We start from the raw sequence: 26,217 nt of genomic DNA, 5'->3' as shown, positions 1-26,217 counted from the left end.
CCTCGACAGATCCTTCATCCCCAGTCGGAATCAAAAAGTCACTGCATGCCGCACATAGGACAATCATCCTTTAGTTTTACTTGCAAAGTAAAACAACCAATTGATTTCTTTATTCTTTTTACTGTTAATTTAGAAGTCATTCTGCTTCTTGAGTAGATTTCCTATTAGGCACTACTAGTGCTGCAGCTAACAGAGCAGCTGCCTCAAAGCTCCAGTGATTTGAGTCCAATTCTGACCCCAAGGCCACTACACGTGTGCCATTCACACATTCTCCCTGTGACCTTGTGGGTTTCCTTGGGATGCTCCAGTTTCCTCCCACATTCCCAAAGGCATGCAGCTTGGTAGGTTAATTGGCTGTTGTAAATTGCCCCAAGTGCGTTGGCGATTGGTAGAGTCTGGAGAGAGTTCATGGGGAAGTGGGGAGAGGAGGGCAGCACGGTTGCACAGTGTTGCTGCCTTACTGCACTTGCAGCGCCAGAGACACGGGTTCGATCCCGACTACAGGTGCTGTCTGTACGGAGTTTGTACGTTCTCCCCATGACCACGTGGGTTTTCTCCGAGATCTTCGGTATCCTCCCACACTCCAAAGACGTACAGGTTTGTAAGTGAATTGGCTTGGCATAAGTGCAAATTTCCCTAATGTGTATGTAAGATAGTGTTAATGTGCGGGGATTGCTGGTCGGTGCGGACTTGGTGGGCCAAAGGGCCTGTTTCCGCGCTGTATCTCTAAACTAAAAAAAGTAAAGTAAAATGAGACTGGAGTGGAATAAAGTAAACGGGTGCTTGATGGTTGACGTGGATTCATTAGGACGAAAGTCCTGTTTCCGTGCTCTATGACTCGGAAAATTTTCCTAAGCAATCGCATCAAACCAATTGAGAAATGCACAGCAATTCATGAAATGAATAGTAATGAAGTTTTGTTAAAAAGAAAGTTGAAGCCTATTTCTGCTAAGTTCAATGGTACCACATTTGTCATTTTGACAATCTGTTGGCTCTACAGCTCTCCATGGTTTCTGAACTTGTGAATTGTAAACACCAGGAATAGGGGGTTTCCTTTGTGAGACTGAAGTCAAATTTTTAACGTGTTTCTCTCCAGTGCTGCTCAGTCAAGTCAAGTCATGAGTCAAGAGTGTTTTATTATCATATGTCTCAGATAGAACAATGACATTCTTACTTGCTGCAGCACAACAGAATATGTAATCATAATAAATAATATAACAAAAACTCAGAAAAAAGAACGATAACAGTGTAATAATAATAATAATAATAATAATAATAATAATAATAGTCTATTGTAGTTCATAGCTTATGAGGTTGTAGTGTTTAATAGCCTGGTGGCTGTAGGGAAGAAGCTGTACGTTACAGTTCTCAGGCTCCTGTACCTTCTTCCCGATGGCAGTGGTGAGATGAGTGTGTGGCCAGGATGGTGTGGGTCTTTGATGATGTTGGCTGCCATTTGAGGTAACAACTGCGATAGATCCCTTCGATGGTGGGGAGGTCAGAGCCGGTGATGGACTGGGCAGTGTTTACAACTTTTACAGTCGTTTGCGCTCCAGGACGTTCAAGTTGCCGAACCAGGCCACGATGCAACCAGTCAGTATGCTCTCTACTGTGCACCTGCAGAAGTTCAAGAGAAACCTCTTTGACATACCGAATCTCTGTAATCTTCTCAGGAAGTAGAGGCACTGATGTGCTTTCTTTATGATTGCATCAGTCCAGGAAAGATCGTCAAAAATGTGCACGCCCAGGAATTTGAAGTTTTTGATTCTCTCCACCATCGTCCCATTGATGTAAACAGAATTGTGGGTTCTCATCCTTCCTCTTCCAAAGTCCACAATCAGTTCATTGGTTTTACTGATATTGAGAGCCAGGTTGTTGTGCTGGCACCATTTGGTCCATTCGATCTTACTTCTATACTCTGACTCATCATCATCTGTAATTCGTCCCACCACGGCGGTGTCGTCAGCGAACTTGAAAATGGTGTTCGCATTATGTCCGGCTACACAGTCATGATTATAGAGTGTAGACAAAAATGCTGGAGAAACTCAACGGGTGAGGCAGCATCTGTGGGATGAAGCAATAGGTGACTTTTCGGATCGAGCCCCTTCTTCAGACTGATGTGGAGGTGGGGGGGAGGAAGAAGAAGGAAAGAGGTGGAGATAGTAGGCTGTGGGAGAGCTGGGGAGGGGAAGGAGGGAGAAAGCAAGGACTACCTGAAATTGGAGAAGTCAATGTTCATGCCGCTGGGGTGTTCCCCCTCCCCCTCCCAGCTCTCCTACAGCCCACTGTCTCTGCCTCTTCTTTTCTTCTTTCCGCCCCTCCACCCCCACATCAATCTGAAGAAGGGTCTCGACCCGAAACGTCACCTATTCCTTCGCTCCATAGTTGCTGCCTCACCCGCTGAGTTTCTCCAGCATTTTTGTCCACATTTGATTTTTCAGGCATCTGCAGTTCTTTCTTAAACATTGAGTATAGAGTGAGTAGAGTAGGGGGTGAAGTGTTTCTGCCAATTCTAACAGACTGTGATCTGTGGATGAGGGAGTCGAGGATCCAATTGCAGAGGGAAGCGCAGAGACCCAGTTCCGTGAGTTTCGTAACCAGCTTGAAGGGGATGGTATTGAACACCGAGCTGTAGTTGATAAACAAGTGCCTGACGTAAGTATTTTTATTTTCCAAGTGGTTCAGTGCGGAGTGGAGAGCCAGTGAGATCGCATCCTCCGTGGACCTATTGTGACGGTGGGCGAACTGTAGTTGGTCGAGGTTCTTGTCGAGGTAGGAGTTGATTTGCCCCATAACCAACCTCTCAAAGCACTTCATCACCACTGACGTTAGTGCCACTGGTCGAGGCACGTCACCTTACTCTTCTTGGGCACCGGTATTATTGATGCCCTCTTAAAGCAGGTGGGAACCTCAGACCTCAGAAGTGAGAGGTTGAAAATGTCCGCAAAAACCCCAGCCAGTTGGTCTGCACAGGTTTTGAGAATCGACCAGTATACACCATCAGGTCCAGGCGCTTTCCGAGGGTTCACCCCCCTGAAGGATCTTCTGACGTCGACCTCTGTGACTGTGACTGAAATACCATTGGGGCGAATGGGGGCTCGGGAAGGCACGTCAATGTTCTCCCTATCAAAGCTTGTGTAGAACGCATTGAACTCATCAGGGAGTGATGCTTTGCTGTCGCTTGAACTGCCTCCTGATTTCGCCTTGTAAGAGGTAATAGCATTCAAGCCCCGCCACAGTTGCCGAACATCGGCCCCATCCTCCAGCTTTGAGCGGAAGGCCCTTTTGGCCTTTTTGATGGCCATGTCAATGTCGTATCTGGATTTCTTATAGACCTCTGCGTCACCAGACCTGAATGCCGGGGATCTGGTCTAGATATTTGTCAGAATGCGATCACTTCGTGTTATTCAATTCCAAAGTCACAATAAATTACAATAAGTTACATTAAACAAATCAATCTAATTGCTCATTCACCACAATATAAAGCGTTGCAGTCAGGGATTGTTGTAAGATTAAAACATAACATTTGATCATATTGTTAAAGAGATTGTAAAGATTGAGGATCTTCAAGAGATAACTCTGAGACCCAAATAATGCATATAATAATCTCTCTGCAGTAATTCTACAATATAATGGTATTAATACAACTGTATGGTTAGATAAGCAGTAGTTCTTTGCTAACCATTTCCACTCCTCAATATCTTCATCATATGGACAGACCTTGACAATTGTTAATCAAATCTTTGACGTGATTATTTCAAAGATGATTGGACCCTATTCATTGGTGAAAGAAATAGCTCCAAAGGTAGCCTTGTCTGACAATAAAACAAAGATTTCATGCTGATTTGTGTGCCCCGTGCAAAGCTGGGAGAATGCTGGGAGATAACATTAAGAATTTGCACAATAAGGCCAACGTATGATGCAAATTTGATTTACTTCTTCACTTCAGCGTCCACCAGGCATCCAAAGCATGGACCCCATGGTTTGTAACAACCTGAAAAATCTACGTTTTGCTGTATGGAATATCACCATTGATTGTATCATTGTTGAAAACGTCTCTAAAAATCTGAAATTATATTGACAGATACTCATATAGCTGACAAAAGTTTAGATCAGATATTTATATATCTTATATAGTCTGTATCATATCGCACGGAAACAGGATCTGTTTCACTTGGGTACACAGACAATTCCAGTATCTGTGGTTTTAAGATATTTGCAGCCTTTTTTCTTTATAATTAATTCGATTTAAATAAATGCATATCTCTGCTATGAAAACAGAAATGTCTATACTTCTGTAATTTCTTGACTGTCATATATTGATAGAATGGAGCGACTGGGCTTGTATACACTGGAATTTAGAAGGATGAGGGGGTATCTTATTGAAACATATAAGATTTTAAAGGATTTGACATGCTAGAGGCAGGAAACATGTTCCCAATGCTGGGGGAATCCAGAACCAGGGGCCACAGTTTAAGAATAAGGGGTAGGCCATTTAGAATGGAGATGAGGAAAAACGTTTTCACCCAGAGAGTTGTGAATCTGTGGAATTCACTGCCTCAGTAGGCAGAGGAGGCCAATTCTCTGGATGCTTTCAAGAGAGTGTTAGATAGAGCTCTTAAAGATAGCGGAGTCAAGGGATATGGGGAGAAGGCAGGAACGGGGTACTGATTGGGGATGATCAGCCATGATCACATTGAATGGCGGTGCTGGCTCGAAGGGTCGAATGGCTTACTCCTGCACCTATTGTCTATTGTCTTTTGTCTATTGTCTAAATTTGATTTTGAGCTCTGTTTAGATCTAATAAAAAGCTGTAATTGCAAGATTGTCTGTGGGCGGTACATAAAAATGCTTTAGTGAAGAGTAATTGCTATCCTGTTAAAAGGTTGAGATAATAGGAGAATATTTATTTTATTTTATGTGATTAAGTGATTTTGTTCATCAAGACAAGATTTATGATTGTGAAAGAAATAGTGACATGTAAACATTTTTTATTACATGTAGTGTACTTGTGGTTAAGCCTTATTGGGAAATTTGAGAGAGTATTTGGAATATCAGTGAAATATAGCAGATAATTATTTAGATACAGTATGTGAATAACTAATTAATGGTCAACTTAATAGCTCACGGTCATTATTTTCTCTGAGAATATGAAGCGTTTTCTTTAAAGTAGCTAGGAAGGTTACAACCATTAATTTAACTTAATGTATTTTTCCATTTCCATTTGCAACCTTCCCCCAATTCTCCAAGCATCTTTATGTTGCTGAACAGAGTAATAATAATAATAATGCATTTTATTTGCTGGCACCTTTCTGGACACCCAAGGACACCTTACAGGACAAAATCACAATACATTTATCAATATTAAAATCAAGTTGATTAAAAACAAAAAACAAAAAAAACACAAAACATTTTAAGTCATTAAAATCAGGGTGAACATGGTGGAAGTTATGTCGGGTATGCTAATCTAAACAGGTGTGTTTTGAGTTGTGATTTGAATTGATCGATAGTGTTCAGGTGACGGATGGGAGGTGGGAGAGTGTTCCAGAGACGTGGGGCAGAGCAGCTGAAGGCTCTGGCACCCATGATGCTGAGTCTAAATGTGGGGACAGTTAAAATTGCAGCTGAGGAGGAACAAAGTGACCGGGAAGGAGTGTATGGTAGCAGCAGGTCAGAGAGGTATTGGGGAGCAAGGTGGTGTAGGGCTTTGAAGGTCAGCAGTAAAATCTTGTAGTTAATCCGGTGGTGCACAGGGAGCCAGTGGAGCTGAGTGAGGATGGGTGTGATGTGGTCCGATGATCTGGTGCGGGTGATGATCCGGGCTGCAGAGTTCTGAATGCATTGGAGGCGATGAAGAAGTTTATTGGAGGTGCAAGTGAGGAGGGCGTTGCAGTAATCGATGGGGGATGTGACCAGAGCGTGGATGAGGACTTTTGTATTGTCTTTGGAGAGGGAGGGGCGGAGTCTGGAGATGTTGCGGAGATGAAAGTATGCAGAGCGTGTGACATTGCTGATGTGGGGGCCAAAGGAAAGTGTACTGTCCAGAATGACGCCGAGACTTTTGACATGGGAGGAGGTGGGTATGGGTGAGTCATCAACTGAAATGGTGAACGGGTGGGTTTTGGAGAGTATGGACTTTGAGCCAATTAGCATGATTTCTGTTTTATTTCCATTGAGTTTTAGAAGGTTGAGTGACATCCAGTTGCTGATAGCTTGAAGACAGGTGGTGAGGGCAGTTGCGGGGAAGGGAGGTGTTTGGTTTTGTGGAGAGGTAAAGTTGTGTATCATCGGCGTAGCAGTGAAAATTGATTCCAAAATGACGGAGAATATTGCGAAGAGGTTGAATATAGATGATAAAAAGCAGTGGCCCCAGCACCGATCCCTGAGGAACACCATGGGTGACTGTGGCAGTTGTGGATGTGACTTTATTTCCCTGGATGAACTGTTTTCTGTAATCTTGTCAGGAAGTCTGTGACAAAGATTGCTTTGATCTCAGCAATTATATTACTCATGTTCCCCAGTCAACCCATCAGAAAGCTTAAATTTGTGAAAAGCAGAACAAACTGCTAATGGTGGAAATCTTAAAGCAAGATATGCAAGAAGCATTCATCAAATCCACAGACAAGTGAACATTTCTTTCAAAGGGACACCATATATTATGTTGTCCCTTCACTGACGCTGATTGTCCTGCATTAGTGAAAAAAAAAAAGAAAAGAAAAAAAACTGTGACATTACAGTCGTATCAATTTGGTCCATTTGGACAATTTTGATGGTTTACTCTGAACTAAAGTAGTCGTTGTTACATTTAACTACTGACAATGTTGCAATCTTATAGCATAATTGGGAAGTAGAGAAATAATCAGCATAATTTTCTCTCACTCTTGTTATCTTTATAGACTTTTAAATGTCTGCTAAAGTTGTGATTTGAATTCAGATTTTGGAAAATGTGATATCATATAGTTAATATCCAGATATCTCTTAAATAAACTACAAATATTGTATTGTTACAATGATTTTAAAATCATATTCATGTGACAAAGATTTCAGGTATCCCAAATAGATTTGTACAGACTTATAACATGCACACTAGGTTTTCCAAATGCATTCGTATTTGTAAGAACCATTTAGACAGGTACATGAATAGGACAGGTTTAGAGGGATATGGGCCAAATGCAGGTAGATGGGACTAGTGTAGATGGGACATGTTGGCCGGTGTGGGCAAGTTGGGCCGAAGGGCCTTTTTCCATGTTGTAAGACTATGACTATGACTCTAATTCATATATAACCTTCATTTTCAGTGTAATCACCTTAATACATTTAAACAATACAGTGCTCACAAAGATGCATATTGCCAAATTTTTGATTGTTTATATTGAGTGCAAGCTAACATTTCTGTCTGGCACCACTCATGACAATTACAAATAGTTCTGCTATAATACAGTAGACAATAGACAATAGGTGCAGGAGTAGGCCATTCAGCCCTTCGAGCCAGCACTGCCATTCACTGTGATCATGGCTGATCATCCACAATCAGTACCCTGTTCCTGCCCTCCCAATATCCTTTCACTCCTCTATCTTTAAGAGTTCTATCTAACTCTCTCTTGACAGCCTCCAGAGAATTGGCCTCCACTGCCTTCTGAGGCAGAGAATTCCACAGATTCACAACTCTCTGTGAGAAAAAGTTTTTCCTCATCTCCGTTCTAAATGGCCTACCCCTTATTCTCAAACTGTGACCTCTGGTTCTGGATTCTCCCAACATCGGGAACATGTTTCCTGACTCTAGCGTGTCCAAACCCATAATAATCTTATGTTTCAATAAGATTCCCTCTCATCCTTCTAAATTCCAGAGTATACAAGTCCAGCCACTTCATTCTATCAACATATGACAGTCCCGCTACCCCGGGAATTAACCTCGTGAACCTACTCTGCACTCTGTCAATAGCATGAATAACCTTCCTCAAATTTGGAGACCAAAACTGCCTACTCCAGGTGTAGTCTCACAAGGGCCCTGTACAACTGTTAAAGGACCTCTTTGCTCATGTACTCAACTCCTCTTGTTATGAAGGCCAACATGCCATTCGCTTTCTTCACTGCCTGCTGTACCTGCAAGCTTATTGAACAAGAATTCCCCAGATCTCGCTGTACTTCCCCTTTTCCCAACTTGACACCATTCAGATAATAAACTGCCTTCCTGTTTTTGCCACCAAAGTGTATAATCTCACATTTATCCACATTAAACTGCATCTGCCATGCTTCTGCCCACTCACCCAAACTGTCCAAGTCACCCTGCATTCTCATAGCACCATCCACACAGTTCACCCTGCTACCCAGCAATATGATATGATATGATGTAACTTTATCCCACGAGGGAAATTGTTCTGCCAACAGTTAAAGAGCACAATGATACATGAAACAATAAATAAAAATCGTGAGTGGAAAGGTTGGGGATGTGCAAAGGTGGGGGGAGGGGGGGGGGGGGGGGGTCAGTCTACCCCATGGCAGAAGGGGGGGGGGGGGGGGTTGTACAGTTTGATAACAACAGGGAAAAGGTATCTCCTGTGGTGTTTTGTGCTGCATCTCGGTGGAACCAATCTGTTGCTATAATGTGATGGTTGCAATTACAGAAATCATGTTATGCAGCCAATAAGACAATAGCGTCAATGGAGAAAAGTGAGATATGGGGCCTGGAGAGTTTCTGGCAATAATAAAGTTATTTTTGTTGCAGGGTTTATCAAAAATAAAGGTCTTTTTGCAGTGATGTTTTTTATTGTTACTTCATGCTAAAAAAAAGGTGCAGACAACACAAGTATGAATAGAAGGGATTTTTTGTCATTTTCATTGACATGCATTGCTAAAGTAGGAGCTGTGTTACTATGAGACAATGGTGGCTGATTACTGCAGGGAAACAATTTCCCCCCCCCCTAAGCTGTTTAAATCCAAGACAGCTTTTTTTTGTCAATTTCCAAAGTAACTCTGAAGTGGTTTTCTAAATCCCAATTGAAATCACTTTGTAATCAATTTACTCTGTGTGAAGCACAAAGTAATTCCTACTTCGCCTGCATTATATTGACTTCATGTTAAGGGGACATGTTTTATTGCAAACTATCCATATCTGCCGTTGTCTTGAACGATTCGTTTCAGCATTGTTTTGAAACTGCTTCACTGTGACATTATGTTGAAATACATCAGCTGCTCCGGATAGCTTGAAAACCAAAACATCGGATTGAAAAACCAAATCAACTATGATCACGTAAACCAGGCAGATCATCATAAAATCCAGACACTTCTTACTTACTGACTTACTTTAAAATAACAGATGAATATAAAGCAGAGCGGTGCGAAGTACTGCAATACCAGGAGACACGTGGTGTAGGCCAGCCTCTGGTTTTCCGATGGCCACTGGTCAAAACACAAATACTTCCCAGCAAATTCATCTGAGTATTTCGGGTCATACTGGAATTGCACATTCGTTAGGATGTGGAACAGTGGGAAAGGCAATGCTGTCAGCATGGCCACTATCCACATGATGGCAATGCTAAGGTAGGCATGCTTGTTGCTTGGTCTCCAACCACGGGGGTTGATTATCAGCTGGTGCCGCTCAATCGCAATCAAGACCAAGGAGAAGATGGAGACGGTGATGCAAATGCACTGGATCATGGAATTCATCTTGCACATGGCCTCACCAAAAATCCAATGGTCCATGAACGTATAGACGAATGTGAAAGGCAAGCACATGATGCTGATGAGTAGGTCGGAGACTGACAGGTTGACTATCAGAATGTTTGTGACATTGTGCATTTCTTTCTGTTTCATTATGATAATGATTAGAAGCAGATTGCCAGAAACTCCAAGGATGATGATGGCACTGTACACCAGAGCTAATGTGAAAATCATGGCAGGTGGCGTATAACACTGGTCAAAATGATCAAAGGTAAAATTTCTCTCAGATAAGTTAAAACGAATGGAATGATTTTCAGCGTAAACAGGAGTTGTCCCATCCATTCTGGTTCCAAACAGTGTTTACTGAAGTGCAAAGTGAATTATAAAAAGTTTGGCAAAGTTGTCTTCTGAGAAGAACGTTCTGTTCACATTTCACACTGGTTCCACGTTTCTTTATATGCACGAATCTTCCTATAATTGAAAATAAATATTACCACAAATACAGTAACTAAAAGCAAATCTCAAATAATATTAACTGGGAATGATTAAATAAACCTATTACAAATATCTAACTTTGGAATATGGAGAAAATATGGTCATTCTGTCACTTAAATACTTTATCAGGATCAAGCATTCAAATAAATGGGAGTAAAATCTAAGCAGCATGTGTTTGGTCTTGAACGTCTGAATATTATCAGATAACATGATTCTCATAATCTAATACTGTAGTTTAAATGTTAACTGGCATTAAAGGGTTTGCAAACTGAGATTCTGGGAACACTTAGATAAATTATACTTCTGAACATATCTCCTGAAAAATAAAATGTTAAAGTTTAATTTCCCCATGATGTCTTTGTGAAAATAGAATGCATGCAAATATTATTTCTCTGAAACCTATCCTACATTGTATAGCTAAGGAAAAGGAAGAAGAAGAGTATGTGGGAAAAATAGCAGCATAAATGTGGAGCAACGATTGAGTTGGTGCCTTACAGTGCCAGAGACCTGGATTTGATCCTGACTACGGGTGCTTGTCTGTATGGAGTTTGTACGTTCTCCCCGTGTCCTGCGTGGGTTTTCCCCAGGAATTTCAGTTTCCTCCCACACTCCAAAGATGTACATGTTTAGAAACATAGAAAAAAGGTGCAGGAGTAGGCCATTCGGCCCTTCGAGCCTGCACCGCCCTTCAATATGATCATGGCTGATCATCCAACTCAGTATCCTGTACCTGCCTTCTCTCCATACCCCCTGATCCCTTTAGCCACAAGAGCCACATCTAACTCCCCCTTAAATATAGCCAATGAACTGGCCTCAACTACCTTATGTGGCAGAGAATTCCAGAGATTCACCACTCTCTGTGTTTCTCATCTCGGTCCTAAAAGACTTCCCCCTTATCCTTAAACTGTGACCCCTTGTTCTGGACTTCCCCAACATCGGGAATAATCTTCCTGCATCTAGCCTGTCCAACCCCTTAAGAATTTTGTACGTTTCTATAAGATCCCCCCACAATCTTCTAAATTCTAGCGAGTACAAGCCAAGTCTATCCAGTCTTTCTTCATATGAAAGTCCTGCCATCCCAGGAATCAGTCTGGTGAACCTTCTCTGTACTCTGGCAAGAATGTCTTTCCTAAGATTAGGAGATGTAGGTTAATTGGTTGGTAAAAATTGTAAATTGTCCCTAGTGTGTGTAGAATACTGTTAATGTGCAGGTCGGCGCAGTCTCGGTGGGCCGAATGGCCTGTTTCCGCGCTGTCCCTCTAAAATAAAAACTACCTGCCTCGATTCTTCACTTAACTATTCAATCATTGCAAGCATCCCACTTGGAATGACTTTGCTTCAGTTCTGCCACATTATTACCCCAAGATTCCCACAAGGATCAAATTTAATATAAAATAATAACTACTTATCTAAATTAAACATCTTTTTATGAGATTTTGTTTTGTTACAAGCCCCTCATGCACCCTTTCATTGTATCCTGGTGTACATGGCAATAAACTACAGATCTGCTACAGTATGAACTTCTTCCTTTGATACGTGAATTCCTATCAGAGTCATATCAAAGACATGGGGTTAGTTTCCACGCACATGCTGATGACGCATAACTCTGCTGTTCCACCAACTCCCCTGGTTTTTCAAATCCCTCCATTGTAAGACTGCTTGTCATGAGATGAATCATTGCCTATGGGCGCAATAGCAATCTGCATTCCTGCCACTAATTCTATCTGTCAGATCAAGACACCAGCTTGGAGTTAAACAGGATTGCTGGCAATACCAGGAGCTATTTGCTTTCTGGACTTCATAGACTTGATGTTCCGTTGCATAGCAGAATGATGTAAATACCAAAGATTTTCAGAGTGGCACAGCTGATAGAGCTACTGACTCACAGCATCAGAGGGCTGGGTTCGATCCTGATCTAGGGGGCTATCTGTGTGGAATATGCACGTTCTCCCTGTGACCACGTGGGATTCCTTTGGGTGCTACATCCCAATGATGTGCAGGTTTGTAGCTTAATTGGTTTCTGTAAATTGTCCCTCGTAAATGGGAGTGGATGCAAAAGTGGGATAACTTTAGTCTCTTTAGTCAGACAGTCTGTGGAATTCTTTGCCACAGAAGGCTGTGGAGGCCGTCAGTTAAAGGCAGAGATAGATAGATTCTTGATTAGTACGGGTGTCAAGAGGTTATGGGGAGAAGGCAGGAGAATGGGGTTAAGAGGGAGAGATAGATCAGCCATGATTAAATGGCGGAGTAGACTTGATGGGCTGAATGGCCCAATTCTGCTCCTATTCCTTATGACTTTATGGTTACATAGAACTAATGTGAAAGAATAATCAATGGTCGGCGCGGACTTGGTGGGGCATAGACCCTGTTTCCAGGTTGTATCTATCAATCGATTAGAAGCGATTAGATGCCTTGTGCATGGGCACTGTGCTAGCAGGTTTTTGACTGGTCCCCTTATGCTCATGCCACAAATATGCACAGGAGATTTATAGTGAGGTTAAACAGACTACAATAGTCACCTTTCCATCACAAGCTAAATTTTCTTCCACATCCAAAGTCAAAACAATGAAGTATGTCCAAGATTTTTGAGAGCTGTCGTCAATAACTCAAGTGCCTGTACTCACTTGCCCCACTGCCAGGGAATCTCAGACACAAATCAATTGTCATTGTCATTGATCCCCACCCACAAAGTATCTTTGTGCCTCCCATGATTAATTCCCTGTCACCACACCGATTTCTGATTAATCTCTTCAATTCCTTAATCACACCGCCAACTCGCTCGATATCTCCCTCCACCCCCCACCCATTCTGTCTAATTAGCGCCCGAAACAGTAAACACAACATCTCCATCCACATATTGTGGGTAGGGTACTGACATGGATAGAAAATTGGTTGGCGGACAGGAAACAAAGAGTAGGGATAAACGGGTCCCTTTCAGAATGGCAGGCAGTGACTAGTGAATTACCGCAAGGCTCGGTGCTGGGACCACAGCTAATTACAATATACATTAATGATTTAGATGAAGAGATTAAAAGTAACATTAGCAAATTTGCAGATGACACAAAGCTGGGTGGCAGTGTGAACTGTGAGGAGGATACTATGAGGATGCAGGGTGACTTGGACAGGTTGGGTGAGTGGGCAGATGCACGGCAGATGAAGTTTAATACGGATAAATGTGAGGTTATCTGACAAAACTGACAACCCAAATCCATCCCTTAGTCGGGATCATCTTTCTGCTCCCTACTTTCCATCATTGTCTGCCCCCTGAACCTTCTCTTAAGGACTCCTCTCACCACACCCCAAATCAGTGCCCCCTTATCATCTCTCCCCCCCCCAATCCCAAACCCAGATTTCCTCCCTGGTCATCACTCTTCATGGTGCTGGGATATCCTGGGCTGTGTGTCTTTGCCTGTGCAAACCTTGTTTTCCTGCTCGTTGCACTGGGCCTCATGCATTCATTCATCATTGTTGAAAACATTAGCGACGCAGTGGTGTGGGTTTCCGACGGGCACGGTGACGGACGCACCACACGTCTCTGTCCTCCATGCAGCTGGCGAGGATTTTGAAGGCTTACGGTATCCCTGCTCATCTCCTTAGAGTCATTGAGGACATGTACTTGGGCACCACGGCCAATGTTGTCACCCTGGATGGTGAGAGCAAATAGACAATAGACAATAGGTGCAGGAGTAGGCCATTTGGCCCTTCGAGCTAGCACCACCATTCAATGTGATCATGGCTGATCATCCCCAATCAGTACCCCGTTCCTGCCTTCACCCCATATCCTCTGACTCTGCTATTTTTAAGAGCCCTCTCTAGCTCTCTCTTGAAAGCATCCAGAGAACCTGCCTCCACCGCCCTCTGAGGCAGAGAATTCCACAGATCACCACTCTCTGTGAGAAAAAGTGTTTCCTCGTCTCCGTTCTAAATGGCTTACCCCTTATTCTTAAACTGTGGCCCCTGGTTCTGGACTCACCCAACATCGGGAACATGTTTCCTGCCTCTAGTGTGTCCAAGCCCTTAACAATCTTATATGTTTCAATGAGATACCCTCTCATCCTTCTAAAATCCAGAGTGTACAAGCCCAGCTGCTCCATTCTCTCAGCATATGACAGTCCCGCCATCCCGGGAATTAACCTTGTAAACCTACGCTGCACTCCCTCAATAGCAAGAATGTCCTTCCTCAAATTAGGGGACCAAAACTGCACACAATACTCCAGGTGTGGTCTCACTAGGGCTCTGTACAACTGCAGAAGGACCTCTTTGCTCCTATATTCGATTCCTCTTGTTAAAAAGGCCAACATGCCATTCGCTTTCTTCACTGCCTGCTGTACCTGCATGCTTACTTTCATAGATTGATGTACAAGGACCCCCAGATCCCTTTGTACTTCCCCTTTACCCAACTTGATGCCATTTAGATAGTAATTCAAATAAAGTGTTCAAATTCCTCACGGGGTTCTTACAGGGAGGCACGCTGGCTCCTTTTCTCTTCATCATTGTCCATGATTATGCCTTGAGGCAGGCGCTCAAGGAACATGAGGACCTCGGCTTCACAATCACCCTGAGGCATTCAAGAAGAATCAGGCCAGTCAACTTGTCAGACCTCGACTTCTCTGATGACATCGTCCTGCTGTCAGACCAGGTTCGGGAGGCACAAGATCTGCTCGGCAGGGTCGAGACGGAATGTGAGAAAGTGGGCCTCCACCTCAATGCCAAGAAGACGGAGTACATGGAGTACAACGTTGGTGACCTTGAGCCTCTCAAGACCAGTGGCCGTGCATCTCTCAAGAAAGTGGAGAACTTCAAGTACCTGGGATCGAGGATGCAGAGCTCGGAGAATGACATCAAGGTCCGGAAAACGCTCGCATGGAAAGCCCTCAATAACATGGGGGAAATCTGGATGTCTCGGATGTCTAAGGGTCTCAAACTGAGATTCTTCCATGTAACTTTAGAGACCATATTATTGTACGGGTGTGAGGCATGGACTCTCACTCGAGCACTGTCCAAGCCTCTCTATGGTACATACACCCGAATGCTCAGTAAAGTTCACAATGTCAGTTGGAGGGACCACATCACCAGCGCCCAGCTCTGTGGGGAGATCCACCTCTGACCGAGAAGACCAGGTGGAGAAGGATGAGGCTCGCTGGTCACTGCCACCGCCACCCAGAGATGCCAGCAAACAGGGTTGTGCTGTGGGAACCCACCCATGGAAGACGTGACCCTGGACGGCCACTCAAGACGATGCTGAAGACGTTGATGGAAGACGCATGTGTAGAGACAAAAGAGGAAGCTTGCCAGCTGCATGGAGGCCTCATGCAGGATGGAAAATTACCGCGGTGGCTCTCCGAGAACTATCATAGACTTCCTCAATGTGGTTTTATGTCCATATTCGTCATGGCTGGACCCATCTTCTCCTTTACTAAGAATTCCTCATTCCACTTCCATCTTAGCTATACATTCACTAACATTTCAAAGTACCTTCATCTTTAGTCATCCAGGCCGTTCTTGTTGTCCAACTGGCCTCCTGCCCAACATCCTTATTTAATCATATCCAAATACCTTCTGTTCCTATACTATCCCACACAGCCTCACTCGTCCATTATTCAAGCTCAAGTTCACATTTATTGTCACATGCACCAATTGGTTATTCTGGTTGAATTCTATCACTTCTGGTGCCTAATCCATTCCATGTTTGTTTGTTTAAATATTTTCCTGGTGTATGGTCTTATCTCTTTAAATTTGTCATCTCTGGTAGCCCAGAACCCTTAATACATGCATTTGCCATCTCTGGTAGCCCAGAACCCTTAATACATGCATTTTTATTTTGCCTAGAATTTGCTGAACCTGCAGCTATATCAGCCCGTACTATGGTTTAAATAAAATTTATCTAATTGATCAGATTCAGTTTAATATCAGAATCAGGTCAATCTCCTTTCCCGACTTATATTTATTTGAATTTAATTATGTTTCGTTGAAGTGCTTTGCAGTATTTTTCTGTTTTAAAATTGCTATATACTGCAAATGAAAGTTGTTATTGTTTTATGAATTAACTATCAGCTGGTACAGGATACTTGATTTATCAGCGTAAATGGAGGATATTTCTTTCCAGTAAAGTTTGCGTCTTAAATTTTGATATCCTAAATTTTATCGTTTGCACATTCTTTGACATTCAAGCCGCTGGTTTAAAAGCCAGAGTACAGCCTTTTTGATGCTGTCTCTTATATTATTTGCGAGTTGCAGCCAAGGATGTACAGTTTTCTGTCATGGCATAGCCTTTCAGCTTAACAAACCAACAAATATTGATTCTGATAATTTCTCTTGCTATTCCCTGATGCTGTGTAATATTCAGCAACTATATTATCACTAGAACTGTCAACTATTCTACATCCTAAAATGCCTTAATCATGGGGTGTTTCAATGAATCTGATTTTGTTATGAACTATGGCTGCTAAATCAGTTTTATAAACTCTGAATTGTTCATTATAAATATCTCCAGGACATTAGGTCATATGTATAATGGGCTGTGCATGTCATCTGCCACTGCTTATTCCAGTTCTAAAGGAATAGGAGCTTCCTTGTTCATGCACCCAGTGCAAGAAGCATGGTGTCAATTAGTCTACCACGGTGGCTCTCCAAGAACTTCATGTTGATAATCAAGAACTTGATAATTAAATTCTAAAACAATAATAACATTCACATATGTAGCCGTCTTAGAGCAGAAAAAAATATTGCAAGGTACTTCACAGATACACAATTAAATTCAGAAAGGAGATAATCCATGAATCTGAATTTAATTGTGTATCTGTGAAGTACCTTGCAATATTTTTTTCTGCTCTAAGACGGCTACATATGTGAATGTTATTATTGTTTTAGAATTTAATTATCAAGTTCCATTAAAAACTGGATCTACAAAGCAAAGCAAGATTAGGTTCTATAAATGTAAATGGAGGGCATTTCTTTCCTAAATGTGATGGAAGTTGGCAAGGGATCATAATGAAGCCACATGCTCCATATAAAGGTTGGCACCTGTAAACACCATGCGGCGATGTCAAATATTAGAAGGAATTTTTCTGAGCCATTCATTCCTTTTTTCCCTATATTTTATCGGATGTGAATTTATGATGAGAAGTCTTTTGGTTGCTCCCTTTTTCTGAGATTGTTATTTCATTGAAATAAACTATTGCAAATATTTAATAGTGGGATCTCAAGACAAATATTTTAGATATTTTAATCATTTATCATTAGCATGCTTGGAACTCAAATTCTTAGTTTTTTAACTGAAAACATCACTGTATTTGGATATTCTATTCTGCTTCCTCGAAGGAAGATTAAAAACTACAAACTGTTTGTACGATGTCAGATTTTATTTTAAATCAGCCTCCAGCCACAAAAACTGTCACATTCGGCAGGAAATATTAGTTATGAGAAAACCTCAGATTCGATTAAATTGAGCAAAACAATTCTAGAATAAAATACTTCAGAATGGATTCCTTATTGATTACTTTAATGAATAGAGAATGTATTGAAGTTAATTTTCCGATCTGAATATCTAATCATCCTCCTAAGTAAATGAAGCGACACAAAATGCTGGAGTAACTCAGCGCGACAGGCAGCATCTCTGGAGAGAAGGAATGGGTGACGTTTCGGGTCGAGACCCTTCTTCGCACAGGCCTGATATTTATATTGATTGATATGCTATGCTAAGTGAAGCATGATATTTAAAATATATCAATTAAAGTGCTTAGTGTGGCTTCTTCACAAAAGATAATGCTAAAAGATAACTTTGTATAATATTAACCTCTTATTTTAACATAAACTTGTTTAAACTATCAGTGCACAACAAGAGAATGTTTCTAGACTTATAAATTGACATTTGTCATGTTTAATTCCATTTGAAGAACAAACTTATGAGAACAAATGGAAACTATATTTGTTTAAACAATTCTTCAGGAGAATTCTTCCTCCAAACAATTCTTCCTCCAAACCCCTTTCTACCCTCCCCATCCCCTTCCCTGTGCCCCATTTGGACGCACCTATTTCTCCACTCCTTCTCCTCCTGCACTATTTCCTCTGGCTTCACAAATGCGGTTTCAATCTTTCTGTTTCACACCTTTGGCGTTAATCTATGGCCTTTTGTTGCAGCCACCTGCCTATCAAACTGCCCCTACCCTCACCTCTGTCCACCTGTTACCTGCCACGCTCTTTCCTGTCTCTCCCCTCCCAGCACTCGCCCCTTCCCCTCCCCCCTCCCCCCCCCCCCCCCCCCCACACCAGAATCATGCCATAGAGGGAGTACAGAGAAGGTTCACCAGACTGATTCCTGGGATGTCAGGAATTTCATTTGAAGAAGGACTGGATAGACTCGGCTTGTACTCGCTAGAATTTAGAAGATTGAGGGGGGATCTTATAGAAACTTACAAAATTCTTAAGGGGTTGGACAGGCTAGATGCAGGAAGATTGTTCCCGATGTTGGGGAAGCCCTGAACAAGCGGTCACAGTTTAAGGATAAAGGGGAAGTCTTTCAGGACAGAGATGAGAAAAACATTTTTCACACAGAGAGTGGTGAATCTCTGGAATTCTCTGCCACAAAAGGTAGTTGAGGCTATATTTAAGAGGGAGTTAGACGTGGCCCTTGTGGCTAAAGGGATCAGGGGGTATGGAGAGAAGGCAGGTACAGGATACTGAGTTGGATGATCAGCCATGATCATATTGAATGGCGGTGCAGGCTTGAAGGGCCGAATGGCCTGCTCCTGCACCTATTTTCTATGTTTCTATCAGAAGAAGGGTCTCGACCCAAAACGTCACCTATCCATGTTCTCCAGAGATGCTGCCTGACCCGGTGAGTTACTCCAACATTTGGTGTCCTTTTGGGTTCTACAGTCCCTTTAAACATGTAAAATAAGTGTCAGAACCATCAGACATCTACAGGGTTGCGAAGACTTGAAGCAGGGGGATGCCAGTCATGGAGGTGAAATGTTAAACCCTGATAGAGTGCAAATTCAAAACCAATCTGAGCGGGTGGGGGTGAGACAGAGGATGGGCGGAGCAAAGGATTAAATGTGCGAAACATGAGGGTGCCTGAGAAGCTCGTCTCCAACACAACGTCTACATTCAGGCAACGTACTGGAAAATCTCCTTGCAATAGACCCCAGACAACTTCAATATGGCAATTGCTTATGAAGGATGATGGTAACACGGAGTTTTGACCGATTACAGTTTCCATGAGTTTTGTGAGCTTCCAGGAACTAAACAGATGACTGGTGCAGGCCAGTCAGTCAATGGATACTGCCAGGTACACAAAAATGCTGGAGAAACTCAGCGGGTGCAACAGCATTATTGGAGCATCTAAGGATACTGCCACTTCACTGGTGCCTACAAGAGTGACCATGTGAGAGGCAATCTTCCTGCTGAGAGCTGGTTCAGCACCATTTGCTTGGTCTTTTATTGGTGGTCGAGTTACATTTCTAAAGGTTGTTATTAGCTTTGCAAATTTTGGGGCATCAAACTTTTCAAATGATTTGTGAGTGTCGCTTATTTGGTTATTCTGTGGCACAAAGGGTCATGATGAACAACCCTGGATCATGGAACTGTATCAAAGATTGTTACAACACAGCACAAGAATATCTCCCATCCCCAAGTCTCTCATTTTCTCGTTACTTCTGCACTTTCCACTCCCCCCCCCGTCTCCTTCCACCCATATCCCTCCCTCTTGGTTTACATTCCATTCCTCCTCTTCTCTCCTTATCTGACAACCTTTGTCTCCTTTTTACTTCTGGCCTTTGTCATTTACTCAAGCCCTCTCCCTCCAACACCCCTGCCCGCCCTTTTTATCCACCTATCACTTATCAGACATTGATCTGCCCCCTATTCCCCATTCTAATTGCTCCCTCTACTGCCATCAGTCTCAAGAAGGGACACTACTCAGATTGTAGGTTGCCCATTTCCTCCACTGATGTTGCCTGATCTGCTGAGTTCTTCCAGCACTTTGTGTTTTGCACAAGGCCATTCCTATTGGTTTCCTTTCCTGATTGTTCCTAACTGAACTGCAAAATTGTACTTATCCGCTGCCTGTTTGGCTCCTTTCTAAAGGCACTGATTGATTTAGTTTCCATCAGCAGTAAAAAACAGGTCAAAGCTACAATGAGTCAAACAGTCTTTCTCATGTCTTTCTTTGCCTCAAATTTTTAATCCATGTCCTCTTGTTCGACGGATGGCACAATGGGCTAAGTGTTCGGCTGGCAACCGGAAGGTAGCTGGTTCGAATCCCGCTTGGAGTGCATACTGTCGTTGTGTCCTTGGGCAAGACACTTCACCCACCTTTGCCTGTGTGTGTGGATGTAATTATGTGAAGCACTTTGGGGTCAATGCAAGTTGACTAAAAATGTGCTATATAAATAAAGAAATTTAATTTTAATTTAATTTTGTTCTGGAAATGAAAAGAACTTCCCTCTACTTGCACTTTCTAAACCAGTGACTGTATTCTATACCTAGAGTCATATGTTATGGAAAAAGACCCTTCGACCTAACTTGCCCACACCGACCATCATGTCCCATCTACACTAGTCCCATCTGCCTGCATTTGGCCCACATCCTCTCATGATTTTGTACACCTCTATAAGGTCTGCCCTCATCGTCCTGTGCTCCAAGGAATAGAGACCTAGCCTGCTCAACCTCTCCCTATAGCTCAAACCTCTAGTCCTGTTAACATCTTTGTAAATCTTCCTTGCATCCTTTCCAGCTTGGCAACATCTTTCCTATAAAATGGTGCCCGGAATTTAACACAATACTCTAAATGTGGCCTCACTGACGTCTTATACAACTGCAACATGACGTCCCAACTTCTATACTCAATACTTTGACTGATGAAAGCCAGTGATGAAGACCTCTATTTATCCACCTCACCTCAAGGAGAACAACCACAGGTTCTCCAGGCTAACCTCATTGTTGAATCCCTCATCCATCATCCCTGGGACCATTCCAGCAAATTTGTTCTACATCCTCTCTGGACCCTTCAAGCAAGCAAGCAAGTTTATTTATATCACACATTTCAGCAACAAGACCATTCAAAGTGCTTTACACAAAGCATTAAAGAGCAATCAAAAGCAATTAAAAACAGTCACTAAAAAAGAATATAAAATAAAACAAGTTAAAATAGAATAAGACAAGTATAGAATACAAGAATATAAGTTACAGTGCAGTGCAAGAAATGAATAATTATTTAATTTAATTAAAGGCAGTGTCAAACAGAAAAGTCTTCATCCCTGATTTAAAGGAACTGAGAGTTGGAGCGGACCTGCATTTTTCTGGAAGTTTCTTCCATATATGTGGTGCATAAAAACTAAACGCTGCTTCTCCATGTTTAGTTCTGACTCTGGGGACAGAAAGCAGACGTGTCCCAGACAACCTCAGAGGTCTGGATGGTTCATAATGTAGCAGATGATCAGAAATGTATATTGGCACTGGACCATTCAGTGTTTTATAAACCAACAGCAATATTTTGAAATCAATTCTTTGACACACTGGAAGCCAGTGTAAAGACCTCAAAACTGGAGTGATGTGATCCACTTTCTTGGTCTTAGAGAGGATTCGAGCAGCAACGTTCTGAATCAGCTGCAGCTGTGTAATCGATTTTTTAGGGACACTGGTAAAGACAGCATTACAGTAGTCAAGTCTACTGAAGATAAATGCATGGACATGTTTTTTCCAAATCCTGCTGAACCATGTCCTTTAACTTTTGATATATTTTTAAGGTGATTGTCGGCTGATTTTGTGATTGTCTTAAAGTAGCTGTTGAAGTTCAGGTCTGAGTCCATGACATTGTTCACATCGTTATAAGGCTGTGGCAACAAAGGTGCTGGATTGTGATCATAATTGATCTTTTGTTCAAGATCAGCATAACGTTTGTACCCTCTTCCTCAAAATATACCTCTAAATATAGAGCTGGTCGATCTACTGTCTCTCAGCACCAGAAACCCAGGTTTGATCCAGGTGAGGGGATGAGGGGAACCCCTTGCCCATGGACAAGTAATCCTGTGTGATCTGAGGTTATCTTGATCATTACATGCGTGTAGTCAATGATTTCCTATGACTGCAATTAATTCCACAGATTCACCACCTTTGACTTAAAAAAATCATCCCCATCTCCTTTCTAAAGGTATGTCCTTTGATTCTGAATCAAAGGTACATCCTTTTATTCTGAGATAGGAGTAAACTTCTACACACTACTGTGCAACAGCAAGAAGCAACTGTACGTCACATCTCCTTGTCAATCCTTTCCTCCTGGAAAGGATTGACAAGGAGGAAAGGATTATAACGATATTCCCCAAAATACTTGCAGGATTGTGGGGAATAGTTTGCTGCTTTTCTTCTTGAAAGTCCTGCTTTACCAAGGATGAAGTTGTCGGGAAGGTTTTAGGATAAGGATAAGGGTAAGTATCGATGAGAAGGAGCTGTTAGGATACTGGCTATATTCACTGGTCCAGATGGGTTGCATATTAGGTTGAAGAGGGAGGATAGCATTGGAGATTGTAGAAGAGCTTGCCACAATCTTCTCATCTTCCCAAGAAGATATTATAGATCTTATAGAAACACATAAAATTATAAAAGGACTGGGCAAGCTAGATGCAGGAAATTTTTTCCCAATGTTGGGCGAGTCCTGAACCAGGGGCCACAATCTTAGAATAAAGGGGAGGTCATTTAAGATTGAGGTGAGAAAAAACATTTTCACCCAGAGAGTTGTGAATTTATGGAATTCCCTGTAACAGAGGGCAGTGGAGGCCAAGTCACTGGATGGATTTAAGAGAGAGTTAGATAGAGCTCTAGGGGCTAGTGGAGTCAAGGGATATGGGGAGAAGGCAGGCACGGGTTATTGATAGGGGACGATCTGCCATGATCACAATGAATGGCAGTGCTGGCTCGAAGGGCCGAGTGGCCTCCTCCTGCACCTATTTTCTATGTTTCTATGTAAGAACTGTAAGGAAGGCAATTTCAGGCTAGAAAGTTAAACCATGGTATGGATAACACTTTTGGCTGGCAGGAAACCTATTTCTGCAGCACAGAAGCAGGACAATAGCAGTCATTTCATATTGGGAACTCTCAATGAAAAAAATAGTGGCTAGTTGGGTTGAATTGTCGGATATCGCAAAATAATACACAGAGGCTAAGTACAAGGCAGAGACACAAGAGACAGCAGTTGCTGGAATCCTGCGTACAACACAAAACTCAGTGGGCCAGGCAGCATCTCCAGCAACAAAGACAGTGAGATGATGCCTGACCCACAGAGTTTACTCCAGCACTTTGTGTTGTAAGTTTAAGGCACTCTGACTGTACTGAGTCGAATGGCCTACCCCACTCCAATGTAAGAACCTTATGGTTAAGTCCAGCGGCCCAGGAAAGTGATGTGCGATATAGAACAAAGAGAGAAGTTCAACTACAAGTGCTAGACACAAAGAGCTGGAGTAACTCAGCGGGTTAGGATCTCTGGAGCAAAAGGATGGGTGACATTTCAGGTCGGGACCCATCTTCAGAGTCTGCTCCCCTCTGTGATTATTCTTTGTATTACTAAAAGCGTTAGAGTTATAACAGAATGTATTTATGCTGACAGTAACTTGGGAAACATTAAGGATTGAGCAGGACAAGGGGAAAGATTGGGGACCTGGGCAATGGTGATAAAGACACAGCTTTATCTTCAAGCTCCTTATTAAAAATATATATTTTAAACTTCATGATGTTATCTTCTTAATTTATTTTGCCTAATGTGTTTTGAACGTTATTTAATTTAAGAACTCTGATACAAGAGGGCATTTCTGCTTCCCATCAGTGTGGGAGAGCTAAACAAAAATATTCAAACTATTATTTTCAACAGCAAAATAACATGTCAAGCTTTATTAGTTTAAGACAGGTGACATGGTTGGATTAATAATAGACGCCAATGTTTGACCTGAATTTCTGCTTGTGGGTTCAGTTTAATTTTGACATTAATTAATTCTCAAACTGGTGTACATATAAAACATACGCACCACATAAATCTCCGCCATTAATAATACATCAGATGAAATGAAAGAGTCATGGACGCACTGATAGACTGACAGTCGGCGGGAGTGTAGTTCAGTGCCGCTAAGTTGTTATTCTCCCACGCCAGGATAACTGAGATGATAAACTTGTATTGTTTCTCCCACGAATCACATCCTTCCTACTCACCCCATAGAAATGACCTTTTACTGCTCTCCTTCCACAATCTCCATCTCTCAGGCACACTTCACCTATTTCACTCCACTTTCTCCCTCCCACTCGCCCACCTTTTTCTGCAGTTTGACTGAGCTACCTCTGCTCACTCTTCCCCGTTACCCTGGTTCAGCTCTGCTCTTTATTCACTCCGCGGACTCTTTCGCTCCTTGCCTCGTTTCAGAATGTGCTCCATCACATTGACACGAACCTCTTTCACAGCCATCTCCATCTCCCGCGGTTTCATCTTTTTTTTAAATCTAAAACAGGGCACTCGCTTGAACGAAACAACGGGGAGATAGAGAGGTGGCAGAGAGATAACACAAGCCCCAGGACACAAGATATAAGGCACAAAGCTTTGCATCAATGATATAATACTGTGCAGCGCATAAAGCCAATCTGTTAGGGCACTGAGTTTTGAGAGCACATCTTTAAGATTCCTCCATAATGTAAAATCATAAAAACACGCAGCATGTTTTCTTTTACTTAAATAGAGCGATCGCTGGCTTTAAACATCGTGTCAACGTGCATATAAACACAACCATTTCAATAACTTGCTTGGGCAGATTCGCACCAGAGATCACCGCTTGCAAAATACTTTAACCGCACATTCCAATCACTCGTGAAGAAACTCAGAAAGTACCAGCTCAGTCAGTGCGGTCTAAAAGTTTCCCTGAAATGCCATCAAACTGAGGGCGTTTCGCGCAGTGGGCAGTCTACGTTACCACTGCCGGGAGAACGGACTGCTTTTCTGTAGATTATATATATTTTTAAAGAACCAGGTCTCTCTCCTGTCGGTGGCAGGGCAAAGCAAAATACCTGTAACATTTCTGACCCACTTCGCCCAGAAACAATCGGCTATCGCGTCTGCATAATGCGAACCTGTGCTTTGAACGCTTCCTGATAACACATTCAGAGTCGACATTTCTTGTTTTAAATATATAAATGTATACATTTCAATATCTATTGATAATTCTGAACGGCGAGGCAATAAGACCGGTTTTCAAAGGGGATAACACATCAAACTAAACCCACCTGTACACAGACGAACTTGCCTTTTACTGCTGCACCCAGCTCTTTAGTGAATAATTCATCAATGCGAGTTGCTCCCTTTTTACTTGCAGAGGAGGCGGGTCTCGGAGCCCAACTCCTGTCAAATCACACTGGCAGTCCAGGCAGTTTAGTGTCGGCCGCTGGGGGTTGTCTCTGCGGACTGGTCGAGGAATAGATGTCCATTATCCACGCAAAGAATCCTCGCAGAACTACCAGAGCTAGTCCCAAGTCGAGAACAATTCACCCATGTACCAGACTACTCCTACAACGTCCCATCTTTTACCTCCTCCCCTCTCCCCTGCTGTTAGGCGAGACTGTGTTGACTTCTGGCTTGCTGCTGCTGCCGCCTACAGGAAAGAAGGAGCTCTCTCTCCGTCTGGGAGACTTGGAGACCACTGTCTCTGGCGAGTGCCATCATAATAAGTTGTCAAAAATGAAACTTGAGCGATGCTACCATTCGGCGGCTTTGCAGCCATAGACGGATGGCGAGCATATATCAGCTGGTAGAGCTCAGTGTGCATGGCTTCTCATCTCTCGCCCCCTGCATCTACCCCCTCACCTGGACAACAAATGTCTCGTTAAACGAGCAGGGTGCTTGTCCGACCGGGTAATAACGAGGATTCTTGCATCGCATTTGCAGAACAGCAAATGAGAGCAGTGAATCGCAAGAGCCGTCAGTAGTAGCTCCGAGCCAGCCAGCCAGCCAGCAGGACTGCACAGGAAAGATTGCAAAGTCCAGCGGCTTCTGTCTGTGTGGACGGAGGCGGGGGTCCCAGTGGGAGGCGAGTG

The 26,217-nt window shown here is 42.7% G+C and overlaps 1 protein-coding gene across 1 annotated transcript in view; it reads right to left on the bottom strand.

Moving 5' to 3' along the window:
• Positions 1-25,691, bottom strand: part of npy1r (neuropeptide Y receptor Y1) — a 33,786-nt gene extending 8,095 nt beyond the window's left edge. Inside the window, exons 1-2 of the mRNA XM_033018238.1 lie at positions 25,411-25,691; positions 9,304-10,131 (exon numbers count right to left, since the gene is read on the bottom strand). Of these exons, the coding sequence (XP_032874129.1) occupies positions 9,304-10,002 (699 nt within the window). The 5' untranslated portion in view covers positions 10,003-10,131; positions 25,411-25,691. The remainder of the gene's footprint in view (positions 1-9,303; positions 10,132-25,410) is intronic.
• Between the last annotated feature and the right edge of the window lie 526 nt (positions 25,692-26,217).

The sequence above is a fragment of the Amblyraja radiata genome, chromosome 1 (assembly GCF_010909765.2).
Source record: "Amblyraja radiata isolate CabotCenter1 chromosome 1, sAmbRad1.1.pri, whole genome shotgun sequence".
Classification (NCBI taxonomy): domain Eukaryota; kingdom Metazoa; phylum Chordata; class Chondrichthyes; order Rajiformes; family Rajidae; genus Amblyraja; species Amblyraja radiata.
The sequence above is the reverse complement of the archived record's forward strand: the minus strand, read 5'-3'. Positions and strand labels throughout refer to the sequence as shown.